The sequence below is a fragment of the Suncus etruscus genome, chromosome 2 (assembly GCF_024139225.1).
Source record: "Suncus etruscus isolate mSunEtr1 chromosome 2, mSunEtr1.pri.cur, whole genome shotgun sequence".
NCBI lineage: Eukaryota > Metazoa > Chordata > Mammalia > Eulipotyphla > Soricidae > Suncus > Suncus etruscus.
Genome location: NC_064849.1, coordinates 36237904 through 36254492, shown reverse-complemented (window position 1 = coordinate 36254492; position 16589 = coordinate 36237904). Strand labels below are relative to the sequence as shown.

At 38.9% G+C, this 16589-nt stretch overlaps 1 protein-coding gene across 1 annotated transcript; it reads right to left on the bottom strand.

Moving 5' to 3' along the window:
- Positions 1–710: 710 nt before the first annotated feature.
- CNIH1 (cornichon family AMPA receptor auxiliary protein 1) lies at positions 711–16385 on the bottom strand. Its single transcript, XM_049767627.1, has 5 exons — positions 16154–16385; positions 10755–10823; positions 6750–6862; positions 4098–4241; positions 711–1624 (listed from the first exon to the last, which is right to left on the bottom strand). The coding sequence occupies exons 1-5, from the start codon at positions 16232–16234 to the stop codon at positions 1597–1599; spliced, it is 435 nt and encodes a 144-aa protein (XP_049623584.1). The 5' UTR covers positions 16235–16385; the 3' UTR covers positions 711–1596.
- Between the last annotated feature and the right edge of the window lie 204 nt (positions 16386–16589).

Below are 16589 nucleotides of genomic sequence, written 5' to 3'. Positions count from 1 at the left end.
ACTTGGTAAATAAGTACATATACTGATGACAATCATATCCCTGGAGGTGTTATCCAAACTATAAAGCACAAGTTTTTCAAGGTTCTCTCATAAAATGGTTTGTTTCTTCTCACTTCTGGTTCTATATCTTTGTCTTCAACAGATTCACCTCCATTCACTGATCCCATTCATTGACTTCCCAAAGCAGTAAGCAGCTACTCCCACAAACACGAGGAAGTATTTTTCATTTCATCCAATTCATGGAGTCAGACATCTCCACAAACACTTTCATCAACTCCCTGGATCACTATATAGTTTTCTTTCTTTGATCCTTTATTCAAAGGCCTTAAGGTCCTCATTCCAAGTATGTGCGAGAATGCTTATGAATGCAAGCAGACCACAATTTATTGGCTCACTAGAAGAACAAAGCCTCAAACAAATGAACCGTTATTTTACCTTCAACCCTGCTGTCCTTTAAAAAGAAAAAACATTGAGTGCCAGGTGATATTTTTTTAAAGTCGGTACCAAAAATGATGTCATCAATTTGTCAAGAAGCAACAGTGATGGGTGTAGAGACGTCTAAAATCTTCCCTTTTAGATCCATTTAAGAAACAAAACAACATAATACTCCACTATCTTTTTTTTAAAAAAAGTATAGTAGTATGTCTTTATTATGAATGAGCAAGTTTAAGAAATAACTATATGTAATCTTCAAAACAATGCACCAAAAATAAGTCTTAATTTCAGAGTTTTATTGTATTGCACTAAAGGAACAGCAGGATGGTTATACAATGTTCTCTCTCATTCAGTTTTGAAAATCTAAAGTACTTGCAAATTCTTAAGACTACCTTTACCACCAAACTAGAACAGTATAACAGTATAGTAACCAATTTAAGTAATGTCTTACAAATTAAAACACATTTAAAATAGCTTTAAATGCATTCTTCACAAGTAATTCAGCAAGTGTGTTTTTATATCTTATTCACTTATGCTTAAGAATTGAAGCAAGTATATTACTCTGATGGAAATACTCTCATTCATGCAATATAGAGGAATACTATTCAAGTCAAAGAGAAGAAAAAAATCCCACTCTTATTTTTATAAATGTATCCATATACAACCGTCTACATGATAGATGCGGAAACTCCTCAAGTTTCCCACAGGTCAAATATATAGTTTCAGTTCATCGGAAGCACCTGGTGTCTACTGCTAATTTATATTTAGATGGCATTTCAATAAACCAAAATGAGCCCTACAAGTTTCTATAAACAAAAGTTTCCAATGGGACTAAGGACAGTCAATTATTAATGCAACCATTCAAAGAATTATAGCTGTTCCTTAAGGAGTGCAAGTTCAAACCTGTCAACACCAGAGGTAATCATTTTATATTAATTTATACGTTAATTCCACTTAAATTCTTTACCCAAGTATAACATATGAAAACAGTCTTTCCACAGGCAAAAAATGTGGAAACATTTAAAAAATAAGGAGTCATTTTTAAAGTAACTGATCAGATTTCATAGGCTACTCTTGGAAACAGGATCTTGCTGGATAGAATCCCTTCATTTCGTGGCCTTTTGCATGCACGGAACTGGACCAATTCTTCTGTGTGTTGTTCTAGGAGCTCACCAAAACATAGATCATGCTGAAAAGAAAAAAAAAAAGGCTGTTAATTACAAAGTTCCCAATGGGAAAAAATAACACCACCAGAAAGCTGAGTCTGCTTGATACAACAAATTTGTGGCACTTAGCCGATAACAAAAAGTGACAAGGTAGAGAAAGATTACAGTATGATAGTAATATGCATTTATGGGCTTCTGCCTAAGGTATGACCTGGCTCAGTGCACATACTAGAACTGTCTCTTGTTTCCTTTCCAATCTTGGCAAGCACACAAGCACAATTGCAAGCTTAGAGGAAAACCTATCCAACAGCTACCATCCGAATTGCATATCACATCCAGAATTCAGGAGGGTACCCACTGTGCCTAGCCCTGACTAGGGTCTTTCTATGATCAGAGTCCTAGTCATAGGTAAACAGATATACCCAACTAACAAGTTTTCCCACCACAGGGGACAAAGTGAAATAAAAACAACCATTTGGACCAGACAGACAGTACAACAAATAGGGAGGGCACTTGCCTTACAAGTGGCCAACTCAAGTTCGATTCCCCAAATCCACATGGTCCCCACAAGTGCTCCAGGAGTAATCCCTGAATACAAAGCCAGGATAATAATCCTTGAGCACTACAAGGGTGTGGCACAGAGACAAAAACCAATCATATATAGGATATAGGCTAAAGAACTGCCATGTAAAATTTTTCATAGCACTGCTTGTACAGCATAAGCAGTGCTATGAAAAAAAAAAAAAAAAAAAAAACAAGAGAAAAGCTTCTAATTTGAAAACAAACAAACAAACCACAAAGCCAGAAGGTAAACAAATTCACCAGGCAAGTTTAATATAGAAAAGCATCCCAGGAGCCAGGGATAGACATGTTTATGTCTATCACAGAGGCAAAGTGTCCTTCTTTTTAACAGACACATTATAAGTGCCAACTGTATGTCAGCAGTATTTCAGACATTTTGTCATCCGGTTTTAAAAAAATGACACTAAAAGGCAAGTAGAATAACACATGAGATTTCACTTTTCAGAATCACTTGCTCTTTCAGGTATGAACAGCATCTACAATTGCAGTAAAGGATACTTATTTTCACAAGTATAACCTCTAAAAGCATGAAATCTTTTCCCTAAATTTCAATATAAAAGCTCACTCATTTCTTCCTCCACTAGTTATAAAGAGGAAGGGAATATGAGCTGACAATGCAACATATTGGCCACAACCAAAGAAAGAGAGGAAATAAAAGATAATCATTATAATTACTTCCTCTTCTACAGATCATTTTGCTCACATTTTAAGAATCAGGGAGTAGCTCTCTCTAACTGAATATATTCTCAATAGGAAATGAGAACAGTACTTTTATAGCTTAAAGAAAAGTTACCATTCCAAGCCTTAACAGTATCTTACTCGAATTTTAATAAGCAGCCATTCCACTCCACCTATATCCAGCCTGATGTATCTCAGCAGAGGTCAATTCTGCTTCAAAGGGCACTTGGCAGTGTCCAGTGGCATTTTGGTTGTTGAATGTGGGGCAAAGAGAGGTGCTGTGAGCATCCAGAGGGCAGGGATGAAGGATACATACAGCTCAACACCCCACAACACGCAAGGCAGTTCCCCTCACATGCATCAGTAATGCCGAAACCCCAGAACTGTGACAGAAATCCAGCCCGCTTATACAAAAGAGGGAAAATAGCAAAATTGCATCATCCTGTAAATAGAACTGCTTCTTACCTTAATCCCACCTGGAGCACACAAAACGGAAATCAAGAGTGCACAAGTAGTTTATGAATAATAAATAAAAATAAAAAAAAATCAAGGGGCCAGAGCGATAGCAAAGCAGTAAGGCATTTGCCTTGCACGCAGCCAACGCAGGAGGACCCTGGTTCGAATCCCAGCATCCCATATGAGCCTGCCAGGAGTGACTTCTGAGTGCAGAGCCAGGAGTAACTCTGAGCATCGCCGAGTATGACCCAAAAAAATCCAAAAAGGAAAAAAAAAAATCAGGAGCCAGAACGACAGCACAACAGGTATGGCACTTAACTTGCACATGGTCGACCCAGATTCAATTTCTAGCATCCTATATGGCCCCCTGAGCTTGCCAGGAGTGATTTCTGAGTACAGAGCCAGGAGTAACCCTTAAATGCTGCACAGCGATGTGGACCAAAAGTTAAAAAAAAAAAAACAAAGATAAAAAATCAAATACAACCTTGAGGCAGACACTGAAGGCATTTTTATAAGCTCATCCAGGTTTGTCCTCCAAGTGCCATCACTCGGCCATGGACAATGAGGATAGTGCTTCACTGACTAACACAGAAGAAACAGAATCCCTGACCAAATGTCAGCTTCCAAATGCAAACCAGCTGGCTACCTTGACAGTTGCAGTACATCTTTAAGAGGCATGTGTGAATATGCTGGGGTGCACAGTTACCATACAGTTATGGTGTTAGCACCATACCTCCTACAAGTGAAATTATACTTTGATTTTCATTTTTTCAAACTTACCCGTATAGGTAGTAAAAAAATGCTAGAAGGTAAAAAGCTAATTTGCACCATCCTTCTTTCTGACAATATGCTAAAATATCTGCATTCATGATGGTTGTTGGATCATAGAGTCCTGGGCCACTCATCACTGGTCTACTCATATACCTGTAATAAATACAGTCTATTAGTCACTCAAAGAGGGAAGCAAACCTGCAGGATAGGAAGGAGGGTTTCCTCCTCCAGTGACATGTATTACTATGAGAGGCAGTTTCACATAAGGAAGCACACATTTAGTTCTAGGGTTGAATTCTCTCATACCAGATTGATTTCAAACTGGAGCCCTGGAGGTAGAGAGCACATTACCGAGCATGGATGAGATCCTAAGTTCAAGTCCAGATACCTTTGTGTGTGATCCCCACAATATACAGATAGATAAAACTGGAGCCCTTAAATGAGCGAAGCAGCTAATGAATACCTGAAAAGAAATTAAGAGTCTTTTCCTTTTGCTATCCTGGCATAATTTTACAACTAGAGAATTTCAAATAACATGACTTATGCTTCCTACAGCCTTCTCTTCCTCATTCTTTCTAAATATTTCTTCTCAGAACCAGTTATAGACATGGTACTCCGTAATTCCAAAATATTCTTTCAATATATTTCATAAAATCAAGGGCAATGAGATTTAGACATGCTTATTTTTCAACACTCTAAACCAGGGGTCTCAAACTCGCAGCCTGCAGGCCACAAACGGCCCTCCATACAACATTTTGAGGCCCTGCCCTAGAGGAATCTTTTTTTGTTTTGTTTTGTTTTGTTTTAGTTGTTTGGGTCACACACCCCAATGTTCAAGGCTTACTACTGACTTTGCACTCAAGGATCACCCCGACTTTGCCTCCTGCGGCCACCAGGTAAATTGAGTTTGAGACCCCTGCTCTAAACAAATTAAAACTTTATAAAGTTATAAAATACTAGCATTTTGAAAAGGAATCAATTGAGCTTTAGGTTGTTTTATTGTTTGTTTTGCGGTGCTGGAGATTGAACCCAGGGCCATAAACACACACAAACATATGCGCGTGCAAGCGTTCAATTACTGAGTCTCATTCCCAGTCGAATAAACAAATCTAAAGTCATAAACATGGAGAAAGAAGTAAGGCAAACACAATGTTGTTTTCTTAAGTTGTTATATCAACTTTATTTAGACATAATTTATTTACAACAAATTATGCATTTAAAGTGTAGAATTTGATGGGTTGTGACAAATGTATTATCACTGCAAAACTACTATCATAAAAAAATAATCATTTTCAAGGGTCTTTGCGGTAGCACCATGGATGAAGTGGAAGAGGTAGGGATGGCCCAAACACAGCACATTCAGCAGAACTCAGGGATTACTCCTGGTTCTGTGCTCAATCCTGGAGTTCCTAGAGGGCCACATGTGGTGCCGAGAATCAAACCAAGAAAGTATAAATCAAAGCCTGGTCCCCTGTACTATCTCTCTAGCTCCAAATGGTTTCCATTCTAAAAGGTCTTGTTTTGTTTTGGAGCCAAAACCAGTAGAGCTCAGGGCTTACTCCTTGCTCAGTACTCAGGAACACTCCTGGTAAGACTCAGGGAACCATAAGAGGAGTCGGGGATCAAACCTGAGTTGGCTATGTGCAAGGCAAGCGCCCTGCTTACTGTACTATCTTTCTGGCTAATGATTTTTCTGTAAATGAACTCTATTGTGTATAATTTCTTTCACTCAGCAAGCTGATTCTGAGGCAGTTTTATAATAATCTGTTCAATACTGAATTAACTGCCAATATTAGACCATATTACGGTATATTTTATTTATAGAGGCCTTCTTTATTTGGCTTCATTCCAACTTTGTTTATGAATAAAGGTAACATAAAGATTTCTCTATAAATCTTCATAGATTTTTTATTTTACTCCTGGCTCTACGCTCTGGGGACCATATGGGATGCCGGGATTCGAACCACCGTCCTTCTTCATGCAAGGCAAACACCTTGCCATTGTGCTATCTCTCTGGCCCATAAATCTTCATAGGTTCTTAAGACTAATAGTGCACTTCTGTCTCTGCACTCTCAGGAATCACTCCCGACAGTGCATGGATGCAGGGGATTGAACCTACCTGAATGAACCAGCCACATGCAAGGCAAGCACCCTACCCAATATACTCTCCCTCCAGGCCCTAATACACAAGTGTACTTTTCAATTTATAGAAAATCCAAACAAGCAAAACAGATGAAAGCTGATAGTAATCAGCCATAAATAGATGGCAGTCAACAGTTCCTAAAGAGGTGTGGGGTGAGTGACTACAAGGGATCTCTAGGGTTGGCAGGAGCTGTTATGACTCTCCACAATGAAACTAAGAGTTACTGTTTGCAGTGGTTTCACAGGGGATACGCAGACACACACAGTGATGAGTTCTACACTTCCCCCTTGCATGTATTCTGGGACATAAGTCAATGCTCGTTTTTTTTGTTTTTTTGTTTTTTTTTTTTTTAATAATACTCTTAAAAGGATACTAAACACCACAAGGGACACCATAACAGTTACCATTCATTGGCCTGACTTTTTAAATAAATGCCACCCAATTTCTCCAGCTTAATGTTGGTGACTAGCAGGTAGATAACCGTATCAACTACAGTAGGATTAAAACTTAAGCATTACCTCCAGATATGATATGCCAAGAGGGGCATATTGAGAGCCAGTGTGAGCCACTCAGCAGCACAAAGAAACATGACACAGAAGAAAGCATGGATGAGGTACTCGGGCAATACGAGCTGGAAGAAAAACACAAGTCTGTTATCGAAATGTCTTGGGATAAAGTCAACTGCTCATCTGGAAAGCAGGTGGCAACCAAGTTATCATTTTTTTAAAGGCTTTTCTTAAGATTCAGAGATGAAAGATAACAAGTTTTATTTTCATGTTCAACTTTTACCAAAAGCTAGATTACGAGCAAACTGACCACAGGCTTTAGCTTGCACTGAAAGAATTAGATATGATTTCAATTTTAAAACAGACATTCTTAAAAGCAGTAGTGACACAAAGTTGCCACCCAGACAGTTCACAGAAGTTATTTTGCTGGTCATCTGGAAAATGTTTTCTTCCCATCATTCCAACAATGATAAAAAATTAAAAATAAATTATCCGATTACATGCAACATGATATTAAAAAAAATTCACAAAACTCCCCTTGTTGGCTTATATACATTAGCGTTTTTAATTAACAGAAACCAGGAATGCTACATATATTTGCAAACCAACATCACATTATCACAAAAGTAATTTTCAATGAAGAGCCAACAGTCAATATCAGCACAGTCAGAGGGAAGGAATACTAATATGCACAGATGCAAACGAGTTGCTTTCTGCAATGTAGGAGGGAAAATAATGTGCAAGTCCTGAGCATCATTCTTACATGGTCTTCCTTTTTTTTAAGCCTGCTGTCCAGTAAAATTCTAGACATGGCAGATTGGCAGAGGCTCAGAACTTAAAAAACAAAATAAAACTTTTGACAGCAGAGAGTGCTAAATGAAGCAAAATTAATTTAAGCAAAATGTTGTTTATAAAATGATCAAAGTCAATACTTTATTTTAAATTGTCTTTCTCATTCTAGTTCAGTACAATTAACTTCTTAAATAAAATAAAAACACAAATTCCTTTCCATAGCAGCTTTCAGCCAAAGGACTTCCTACAAAGCATAGCTTCAATTTCTCAAACGTCTATTTTTGAGAATTAAATATGAATTACTCAACATCATCAAATATTTCCTAAGACATTAATTCTAGAAATAGCATTCTACAGATTCAAGCCCATTACTGTCTCCAATTTAAAATTGTAGACTGAAGTGTTTAATAAATACTATTTTAAATGAAATCCCAGTAAAACCAACTACGCTATACCATTATTTTCTATGAATATTCTCTACAAATTTTCTATGAATTAAGCAATGTAAATAAAAATCAGGATAATCACTGTATGTATTTCATAGATTCATATATATAACACATATGCAACATAAGTTTATAAATAACAGAAAACAAATTAAGCTAACATAATTATTTAGAATCAAAGTAAAACATTACAATCTCTAAACAAACAAAAAAGTCTATATGAAGTCTCTGAAACTCAATCATTACAAGCAGGACAAATTAAGATACATACTTTACTGGAATCTTCACTAGAACTGTCCTAATATATTAAATAAGAGGATTTTCCTTTAAAATAAAAGGCTATTTTGGCCTTTTTTTCAAACTAACTGATTTGATATCAAACAATACAAAATATCATTCAAATTTTAATCTTACACTTACAGTCTAATATATAGGGAAAGAACTGAGTTTGAAAAGTACAATCCTTACTACTCGTAAGCAATGTATTTTAATAAGAATGGTAATAAAGGCAATCTGTCACCCTACCAGTTCTTGTAAAAAAAAAAAAACACATACTCCTTTCCTGTTCCTCAAAAAAAAGTGCAAAACTATTTTTATTCAGCATCTCTCATCAGAACAAGAGCTCTCTGATCATTGTTTAATGAGGAAATGTCCCCATAGGTGGCACAAAAATGGTACCATTGAGGAACCAATGTTTACACAAAAGCTAGTATTCAAGAAAAACTTCCTCATGCACATATTGTTGAAATATTAGTAATTAAACATGCAAATCATAATACTCAAATTAGGATTCACATTTTTCAAAATAGTATTTGTGTTCCCCCATACTTTGGCAGAATGATCAAACAAATTTTAAATAGGGAAAACTGTCAGATGCACTGCTATTAAGCCAATTAGCGGCACCCTATCCAAAACGTAGCCTAAGCTTCAAGAAAAACTTCCTTCCAATCAGCTGCAGCATTAGTATATCCAAGCACATGTCTTTTCTAAGTGAAAATTTTTTCCATTAAAAATAAACCCAGATACCACACATTAGATGTTACAATGAAATTAATCTATCTTAAATGATAATAAAGCAGGAAACTACAAGACATATATAGCTTAAAAATCAGGTCGTCTAGATTAAAATTACAGCTCTACCTTAGCTGTAACATTGGATAAAAGTTCTTTAACTTCGCTAAGCCTCTAGTCACTCTCCTATTCATGCAAATAATCATGTACCTATTCCTAAGTATCATGAGAACTGAATGAAGAAATCCAGGTAAAATTGGGTATTTGCATAGAGGCTGGTAACCAGAATTTGCTAGGTAAATATTCAACTTTTATTTTCATCATTTATTTATTTGAAGCAATGAACCGTTAAAAGATCGACTGCTATTACTAAACATTGTCAAAGGAGAAATTTTCTTAATTTCAGAGAAACAATTAGTTTCAATGGTAGGTTAAGATGTTTTATAATGAAAGTTATCTATCCTCCAATGAGAAGGCGGATTCAGATCACATTTTGTTTTCTACAACAGAGAAAAAACTACTTAGCTAATATTTTGGTTCTTTTGCAGCATGCCTACATTGGTACCTGTCTTGCTACAAGGCTCTTTAAAGACAAACTAGAAATCAATTTCATCATTCATACTGAACTAGGAAACAATGATAAAAAAAATAGATCCTCTTCCAAACAAGCCCCCTCTAGCGCATTATCCTTTTACACAACCAGTTTTTTTAAGATAAATTTTATTCCTTGAAGACATATCCACTTTCTTACATACTACCTTTCAGTTTCTGGCCTGTAGGCTACAAGAGAACCTTCCTGAGTGAGGAAAGTAGATGAAGAGTATCAATAAAACCTCTAAGTCCAATAAAGAGCCATATTATAACTCAAGCCACTAGAGCTCAGAACTTAGTGTCTGACGTTTCAAACACTTTAGGTGAAGATTTACTCCAACCAATCATGTAGACATTTGCATACAAATTGTTATCTAAAAAGTCCTAGCAGCATGAGTACAAAGGTGAACATTGCTCCAATATTCCAGAGTCTAAGAACAGAGCTATCCACCCAAAGGGCTCTGAATAAACATCAGCTGGAAGAGTCTATTAAGGCATCTCAGACTATCAGAACTGAAGAGAAACCTCCATGGGTCCTGAGACTCCGCTTATACACTGTCTCAGAGTTAAGTTACAACTTGGGGATAATCTCATCACATGTTAACATCGTTTTAGGCAACCAATTTTCCAAACCTGAACCCCAAATTTTCATACAGGTGTGCCTATGGATATTCACATTGTTTTTAATGCATAAGCATTTAACAGCTTTCCCTACTTGACTGGCCAGCAAGCAAACATTTGCATAAAAATATGAAATTTCACAAAATCATAAACCTCAACAAGCATGTGATCGAGCACACTGGACAGAACATTACAAATACAGATGCCCTAACCCTCCCCATGAAATGAACATAACATTAAACTAAAAAGCAGTACACACCTTTAATGCAATTTTGACTCTTTTAATCTTTTTGACCTTTTCAACTGTCTTTGGCCGACAATGTAAAAAGCAGATTGGAAGAATGTTAGTATTGACAGCCGACAAGATCATCAGCAAATTAATATTAGAATAGTCAAGCATGACAGAAAAAAAAAAGTATTTATTTCTTTAAGTCTGCCTTCTTCAAAAAATAAAGTTATATCATGCAACTAAGAATACTGGCCATGTTCAAAATCTATCAAGGTCAAAGCAAAAACGATTTAAAAATCCAAAGAAAAGTTCTATATTACAACTTACAGGATTCAGGGTATTACACTGGTCTATAGGATTCTTGTAATCAGTCTTCAGCTCATCGAATGCTATAATCTAAAACAAAATTAAAACAGTTAGGACTTCTCACGTGACTACAAAGCAGAAGCCAGCCAGACTCCCTCCAATCAATAACTGGATAAAGTTAACAAAAGCCAGCATGTACCTTTTATTACATTTATACATTTATACTACCAATTTATAGGGAAACCAAGATGTGCTAATAACTGGAATCACATTTTATAATTACTACTCAGGTGACTCAACCGGACAGACATCACCGCAATAAGTTCTCTTTCATTTGCAAAACAAAAATAATGATCTCCCTGCCCCCAGCCCAGGTATTTTATTTACTTGAAATGGCCCTTCCACCATACTACAATTTACCCAAATTCCTATCCAATGTCAGTTGTCTATGACTTGCTTGGGCAGCAGAAATTGTGCACTTGCGTAGATTTCTCCAGTCTAGGATATTTTTCATCCCGGGAGAAAAGTGTTTGGGGATGGGTTTGTGCCTCCTGCTCAGGTGAAGGGTTTTTCCTCATCTGAGCATGCCCCTCTTGTCACAAAGCTGGATGGGATACTAGAAGGAGCTCGTTTCTTTGTCCCAACTGTGCCCAAAAACATAAACTTCAAAGTCCTGGTTTCATTTAAAATGACAACTAGTTGCTCCCAAAAAGAGGACTGCTGATGGATTTTCTTAAATGTCATGGCCAAGACTGCTCCACAGGAAGGTAGAAGGGGGTTTGATCTTCTTCATTCAGTTGAAAACCAAGCTTCCTGGCATGAGACAATCTATTTAACCCTTTATCACCAGATTCTGCATCCATTCAGGAAGATTTTTCTAATCCTCCTGCCAAGAGAATCTTGTTTAAAAGTATCCAGTGGTGCCATATATGTAAGAGCAGGCTACATCAAGATTACTATATAAGAAACCAACTTGACCTATTCTTCAATCTCCTTATTCCTACTGCATACAGGTCAGTCATTTCAATTGATCACCAAACTGAAGGTCAAGCCAAGGGAAAGGCAAATCATCATGAGTGATGCAGCTGGACATGACTAGAAGTAGCTCATATAATTAAAATACATGATAAGGATGCATTAATGCAGGTAGGGTGCTTGCCTTCCTTCAGCTGGTGGGTTAGAAACACGTATGATAGTGTTACCCAATAAGATATCAGGAATCAATGCAGCAACTATTTCCAGATTTTAATATACTATTTTATTTCCCCATCAACTTTATAAAAGATTCTTTTAAGTCTACAATTTAGAGAGATAGAGTGGCTGGAAAGATATATAATACACGGGGTAAGGATCTTGCATTGCCTGGAGTGACCAGGGCTCGATTCTCAGCACCACGTATTGTCCTCTGAGCCTCACTATGAGTGATCCATGAGCACTGAGCCAGGAGTAAGCTCTGAGCATCACCCAGTTGGCCCCCCAAAAAAACCAAAAAGTGCACTCGTATTATTTTACTTGCCATAATTACTTGGCTGCAATACAACCCTACTGCATTTTAGTAATACATTTCAACACAAGAATCAGGAATAGAATTAATTGCCTATAAAATATCCAATTTAATGGCAAAGACAAAATATTTGGGGTTTTGTTTTTATTTGGGGGCCACAACTACTGACAGAGCTTGGGGGACCCTTATGGGATGCTGGGGATGGATTGAAGGTGGATCTGCTGCATGAAAGGTAAATACCCCTACCCACGTACTGTGTTATCACTCCAGCCCTATTGTTTCGACAGGAGGTATTTTGCTGATACTTTTGGTCTTGGGGCCATATCTAGTAGGTACTGAAAGGTTACTCCAGCACTCATAGGTTACTCATGGGTCACCAGGGTCTCCAGCTTGACTAGCCTACTATTCATGGTAGGTGATCTACTCCTCAATTAAATGATATATGGTAATAATACCCAGAGACAATAGATATGAGGTTTTAAAGGACCGGCCTATGATATGAAGCTTCCCACAAAGAGTGGTGAGTGCAGTGAGTGAAATAACTACACCAACAACTATCATGATAATGGTAGTGAAAGAAATAGAATGCCAGTCTCCAAGACAGGCAAGGGGGTGAGGGAGGAGGGAGATGGAGGGCATTGGTGGTGGGAAAGTTGCATTGGTAAAGGGGGGTATACATTTTTCTGACTAAAACCCAACTACAAACATGTAAATCATGTAAATCATGGTGCTTAAATAAACATATTAATAAAAAATAATAAAATTGACCTGGTTTAATCTGGGGGGAAAAAAGGAATATGAAACTGAGTGAGTTTCTATTGGGAGGCTAGAAGCAAAGTTTCCAAAAATCTTCCAAAAAGTTTTTAAACCAGTGAAATTCAAATGTGTCTGAGTCTCTTGGAAAAGATGTTCATAAAATTTGCAACATAAGAGAAGAGACAATAAAAGAAATAAATTCCTAAAGATGCCAAATTACCGTTATTTTTCTCTCTATAAGACGCACCTGACCATAAGACACATTTTTAGATGAGGAAAACAAGAAAAAGAATTCTAAGGCAAATGGTATACTAAAATATTTAATAAACTATAACAAAATAACCTGGTTGGTCGTATATGTGGTATGTCTATGCAATAAAGTGGGCGAAAGACTGCAGATGTCAAGTGGTTTGTATATATTCTCCTCCCATACACTCAGGCATCAGCTCCAGGCATCCAGGCGGCATTCGCTTCATAAGACGCACAGATATTTTCCCCAATTTTTTGGAGGGGGAAAAGTGCGTCTTATGGTACAAAAATATGGTATACTATTCCAGGTACTTTCAAATATGATGTACAGCTGAAGGGTCTGAGCTCACATTATCAGCTTTCAAACAAGTCTATGATCATGTCCAGGTCTATACAGGATTGGTCAGTCCACAGTCAAAAGAATAAGAGCTAAACTGACAGAACTGGCCATCAGCATCAGCCTACACCCCAGAAATGACAGAAACACGATTTCCTTTTTTTTTTTAAATTCATACTTGACATTTCTAAATGCCAAGAAATAAAACAAAGATTACATAATCAACCAAAAAATTAAAACTCCAGATTTATATAGAATTGTCCATGGAAAGTCCTCTGCACTATTAAAAAGTCCTGGATGCATAAAAGTTTTCCACAAATTTTTCAGAGAGCAAACAAAAACTGTTTTAAATCTGGGGACCAGAGTATAGCACAGTGGGTAGGGTATTTGCCTTGCATGGGGCCAACTCACGTAAGATCCCAGGGATCCTAAATGGTCCCCCAAGCTGGCCAGGAGTAATTCTGAGCAAAGCCAGGAGTAACACCTAACCGACTGCAGGTGTGGCTCAAAAACCTAAATAAATAAATAGTGTGTCTTACCATAAAACTTCAGTGATCTATTTCATGCAACACCTGCGTTTCAGAGCTGAAACAAATCCCTCTTGAAAGTGCACTGTAAAAAATAGTGAAAGAAGCCTCCCACTCCACTGGATTCTCTACCACTAAAGGAGTCTCATCACCCCAGAAAACAAAGAGCAACTGGCAGGCTCTAAGAAGTGACTAAAATCTACATCTGAGACTGGAAAGGATGGGAAGGAAACAAGTGCTGAATAAGGTGGGGCTAGTATGGGTCTCCAAATATCTACTTTGTTCTTCTTTCTCCAAGGAAGAGCCTAGAATAATCTTCAAGTGAGAATTGCAGTCCTGCACTTCAAGGGAACAGCAAAGGTGTACAACCCCCAGAAACAGCACCTGCTATACACCCAAACGGGATTTAAAATAAGGATCCAAGATTTTGGAAAAGATCAAGGATTTGTGATATCACCCTAGAGACTTTTCTGGCACAAGACACGGATGTTATTTGAATAAGTTTCCCCAGCCCCTATCAACACTGCCCATATATTAATATATTAATATGCATTAATACTAATATTAATACATATTAATATATTAATATCCTATATTAAGCACACGATAAATCCTGCTTTAATTTACATCAGAGGGGTCATGCCCAGCCACTCCAAAATCATTATTCCACAATACACTTTACCATCTTTCAGCACCCAGCTCTTGTGCCAGAGTGATCATTTTCAACTATCATGTAATGGTGGGCCCTTAATATATGGGGGGACCATATAAGACGCCAGGAATGAACTTGGGTCAGCCACATGCAAGACAAGCTCCCTACCCCGCCGTGCTATGACTTCAAATCCCACTGTGAGTTCTACAAGAGCTTTTAGGATTCCAGCTTTTTCCAGGACATTAGAATCTATTAAAAAAAAAAAAAAAACAAGCGTCCAAGAACAGATGATGGCTCAAGAAACTGGTACATCTACACAACTGAATACTATGCAACTGTTAGGGAAAAAAAATGAAGTCATAAAATTTGCTTATACATGGAGAGTATTGTACTGAGTGAAATAAGTTCCCTAAACACAATCAGGAGTGAATCCTGGGCATAGAGCCAGGAGTAAGAGCTGAGTATAGCTGGGTGTGGTCTCAAATCAAAACGAAGGACAAAATAAGCTTCACAGGCAGGGCACAGCCCCTCACAAACATTACAATCAAGATTTGCTTCTAAGTCTGTAGCATGTGAACAACAAAAACAGACTAGGAAAAAAAAAAAACCTAAGATCTCTAAGCACCATCAAAATAAAAAAAAAAAATACCTCGATTAAATCAGGGGCCCTGAAGGTGGGCTAGGAGGAGATCTGTCTCAAGGGGGAAAAAACTGCACTCCCCCCAAAAAAATAAATCCATGAGCAAAGTTCCTCCAAACTTGCAGCCTATGCAAGTCATAGAATCCATCTACATCCAAGATCTCAGGGAGGGGGGGTGTTTGAACAACTCCCCCAAAGGCCAATGATTTCTCCTTTAGGAGCCACCCAACAAGTAGAACTGGGAAAGGGCCCTAAAAGTTCTTACCATCTCGTGGGTGGCCCCCATACTAAAAATAAAAAAAAAAAGTCTGTATTCCTTGAGAAGTCTCAAAACTTCAGTTCTGCTAGAAGCATGTGGCCTGGCCCTCTCTCTGTACCCCCAAACATCATTCTTTGGGGGAGAGGAAGGAGGGCCTGCGGCTCATCCTTCCAGGTGCAACTCTCCAGTGGGGCTAGCTAGCTAAATGCAGGCTCCAGGGCCTGGGGGGCTGCCCGACCTAGTTTGGCCCTGGAGCAGCAGCGGGGGGAGCGGGGCGTCCGGCCTGGTCGCACCCCCAAAGCCTCAGCTCCTCCCGGGCCGTGGACCCAAGGGGGCGCTGCAGAAGACACCCCACCCCGCCTGGAGGCCCGCGCCCCGCTCCCATCCCATCCCATTGCAGCAGCAGCCGACCTCCCCGGGCCGCCCGCCCCGATCGCGGGGCCCCGGGTGCAGCAAAGGCCTCTCCTCCCGCTATCCCTCGGCCCCAGCTACTCACGTGCCAGATGGCGAAGAAGATAAGCGCGGCGGTGAGCAGCAGCGCCAGCATGTAGCAGAAGGCCGCGAATGTGAACGCCATGGCCGGGGAGGAGGAGGAGGAGGTGGAGGAGGAGCGCCGAGCAGCGCCCGGGCCAGCGGAGAAAGACAGGCGGCGCACGGCCCTCTGGGTAAAACCATTCACTTCCCCGGGCCGCAGGCTCAGCCACAGCCACGACCGCCCGCCCGCCGCCTCTGCCGCCGCCGCCGTCGCGGCGCCCGCCCTCACGGCGCGCCTGCGCAATCGCTCACGTGCGCCGCGCCCCCTCCTGGCCAGAGGGAGATTGACACCCCGTTGTGTCTGCAGGGCTGATGGTTTTATTTTATTTTATTTTTTCAACATTTTTTTTATGAAGATAAAAAAATGCAAAGAGGACAAGGTGAAGTTACAATGGGAA

What these genes read in the sequence shown, in the direction of transcription:
- CNIH1 (XM_049767627.1), bottom strand. Translation starts at nt 16,234, where the DNA reads ATGGCGTTCACATTCGCGGCCTTCTGCTACATGCTGGCGCTGCTGCTC. An exon ending in AGTGTAATACCCTGAATCCT is followed by an intron (nt 6,863 to 10,754) that starts GTAAGTTGTAAT and finishes TTTTTCTTCCAG; the next exon opens with CTCGTATTGCCCGAGTACCT. An exon ending in TTTTTTTACTACCTATACGG is followed by an intron (nt 1,625 to 4,097) that starts GTAAGTTTGAAA and finishes TTTTCTTTTCAG; the next exon opens with CATGATCTATGTTTTGGTGA.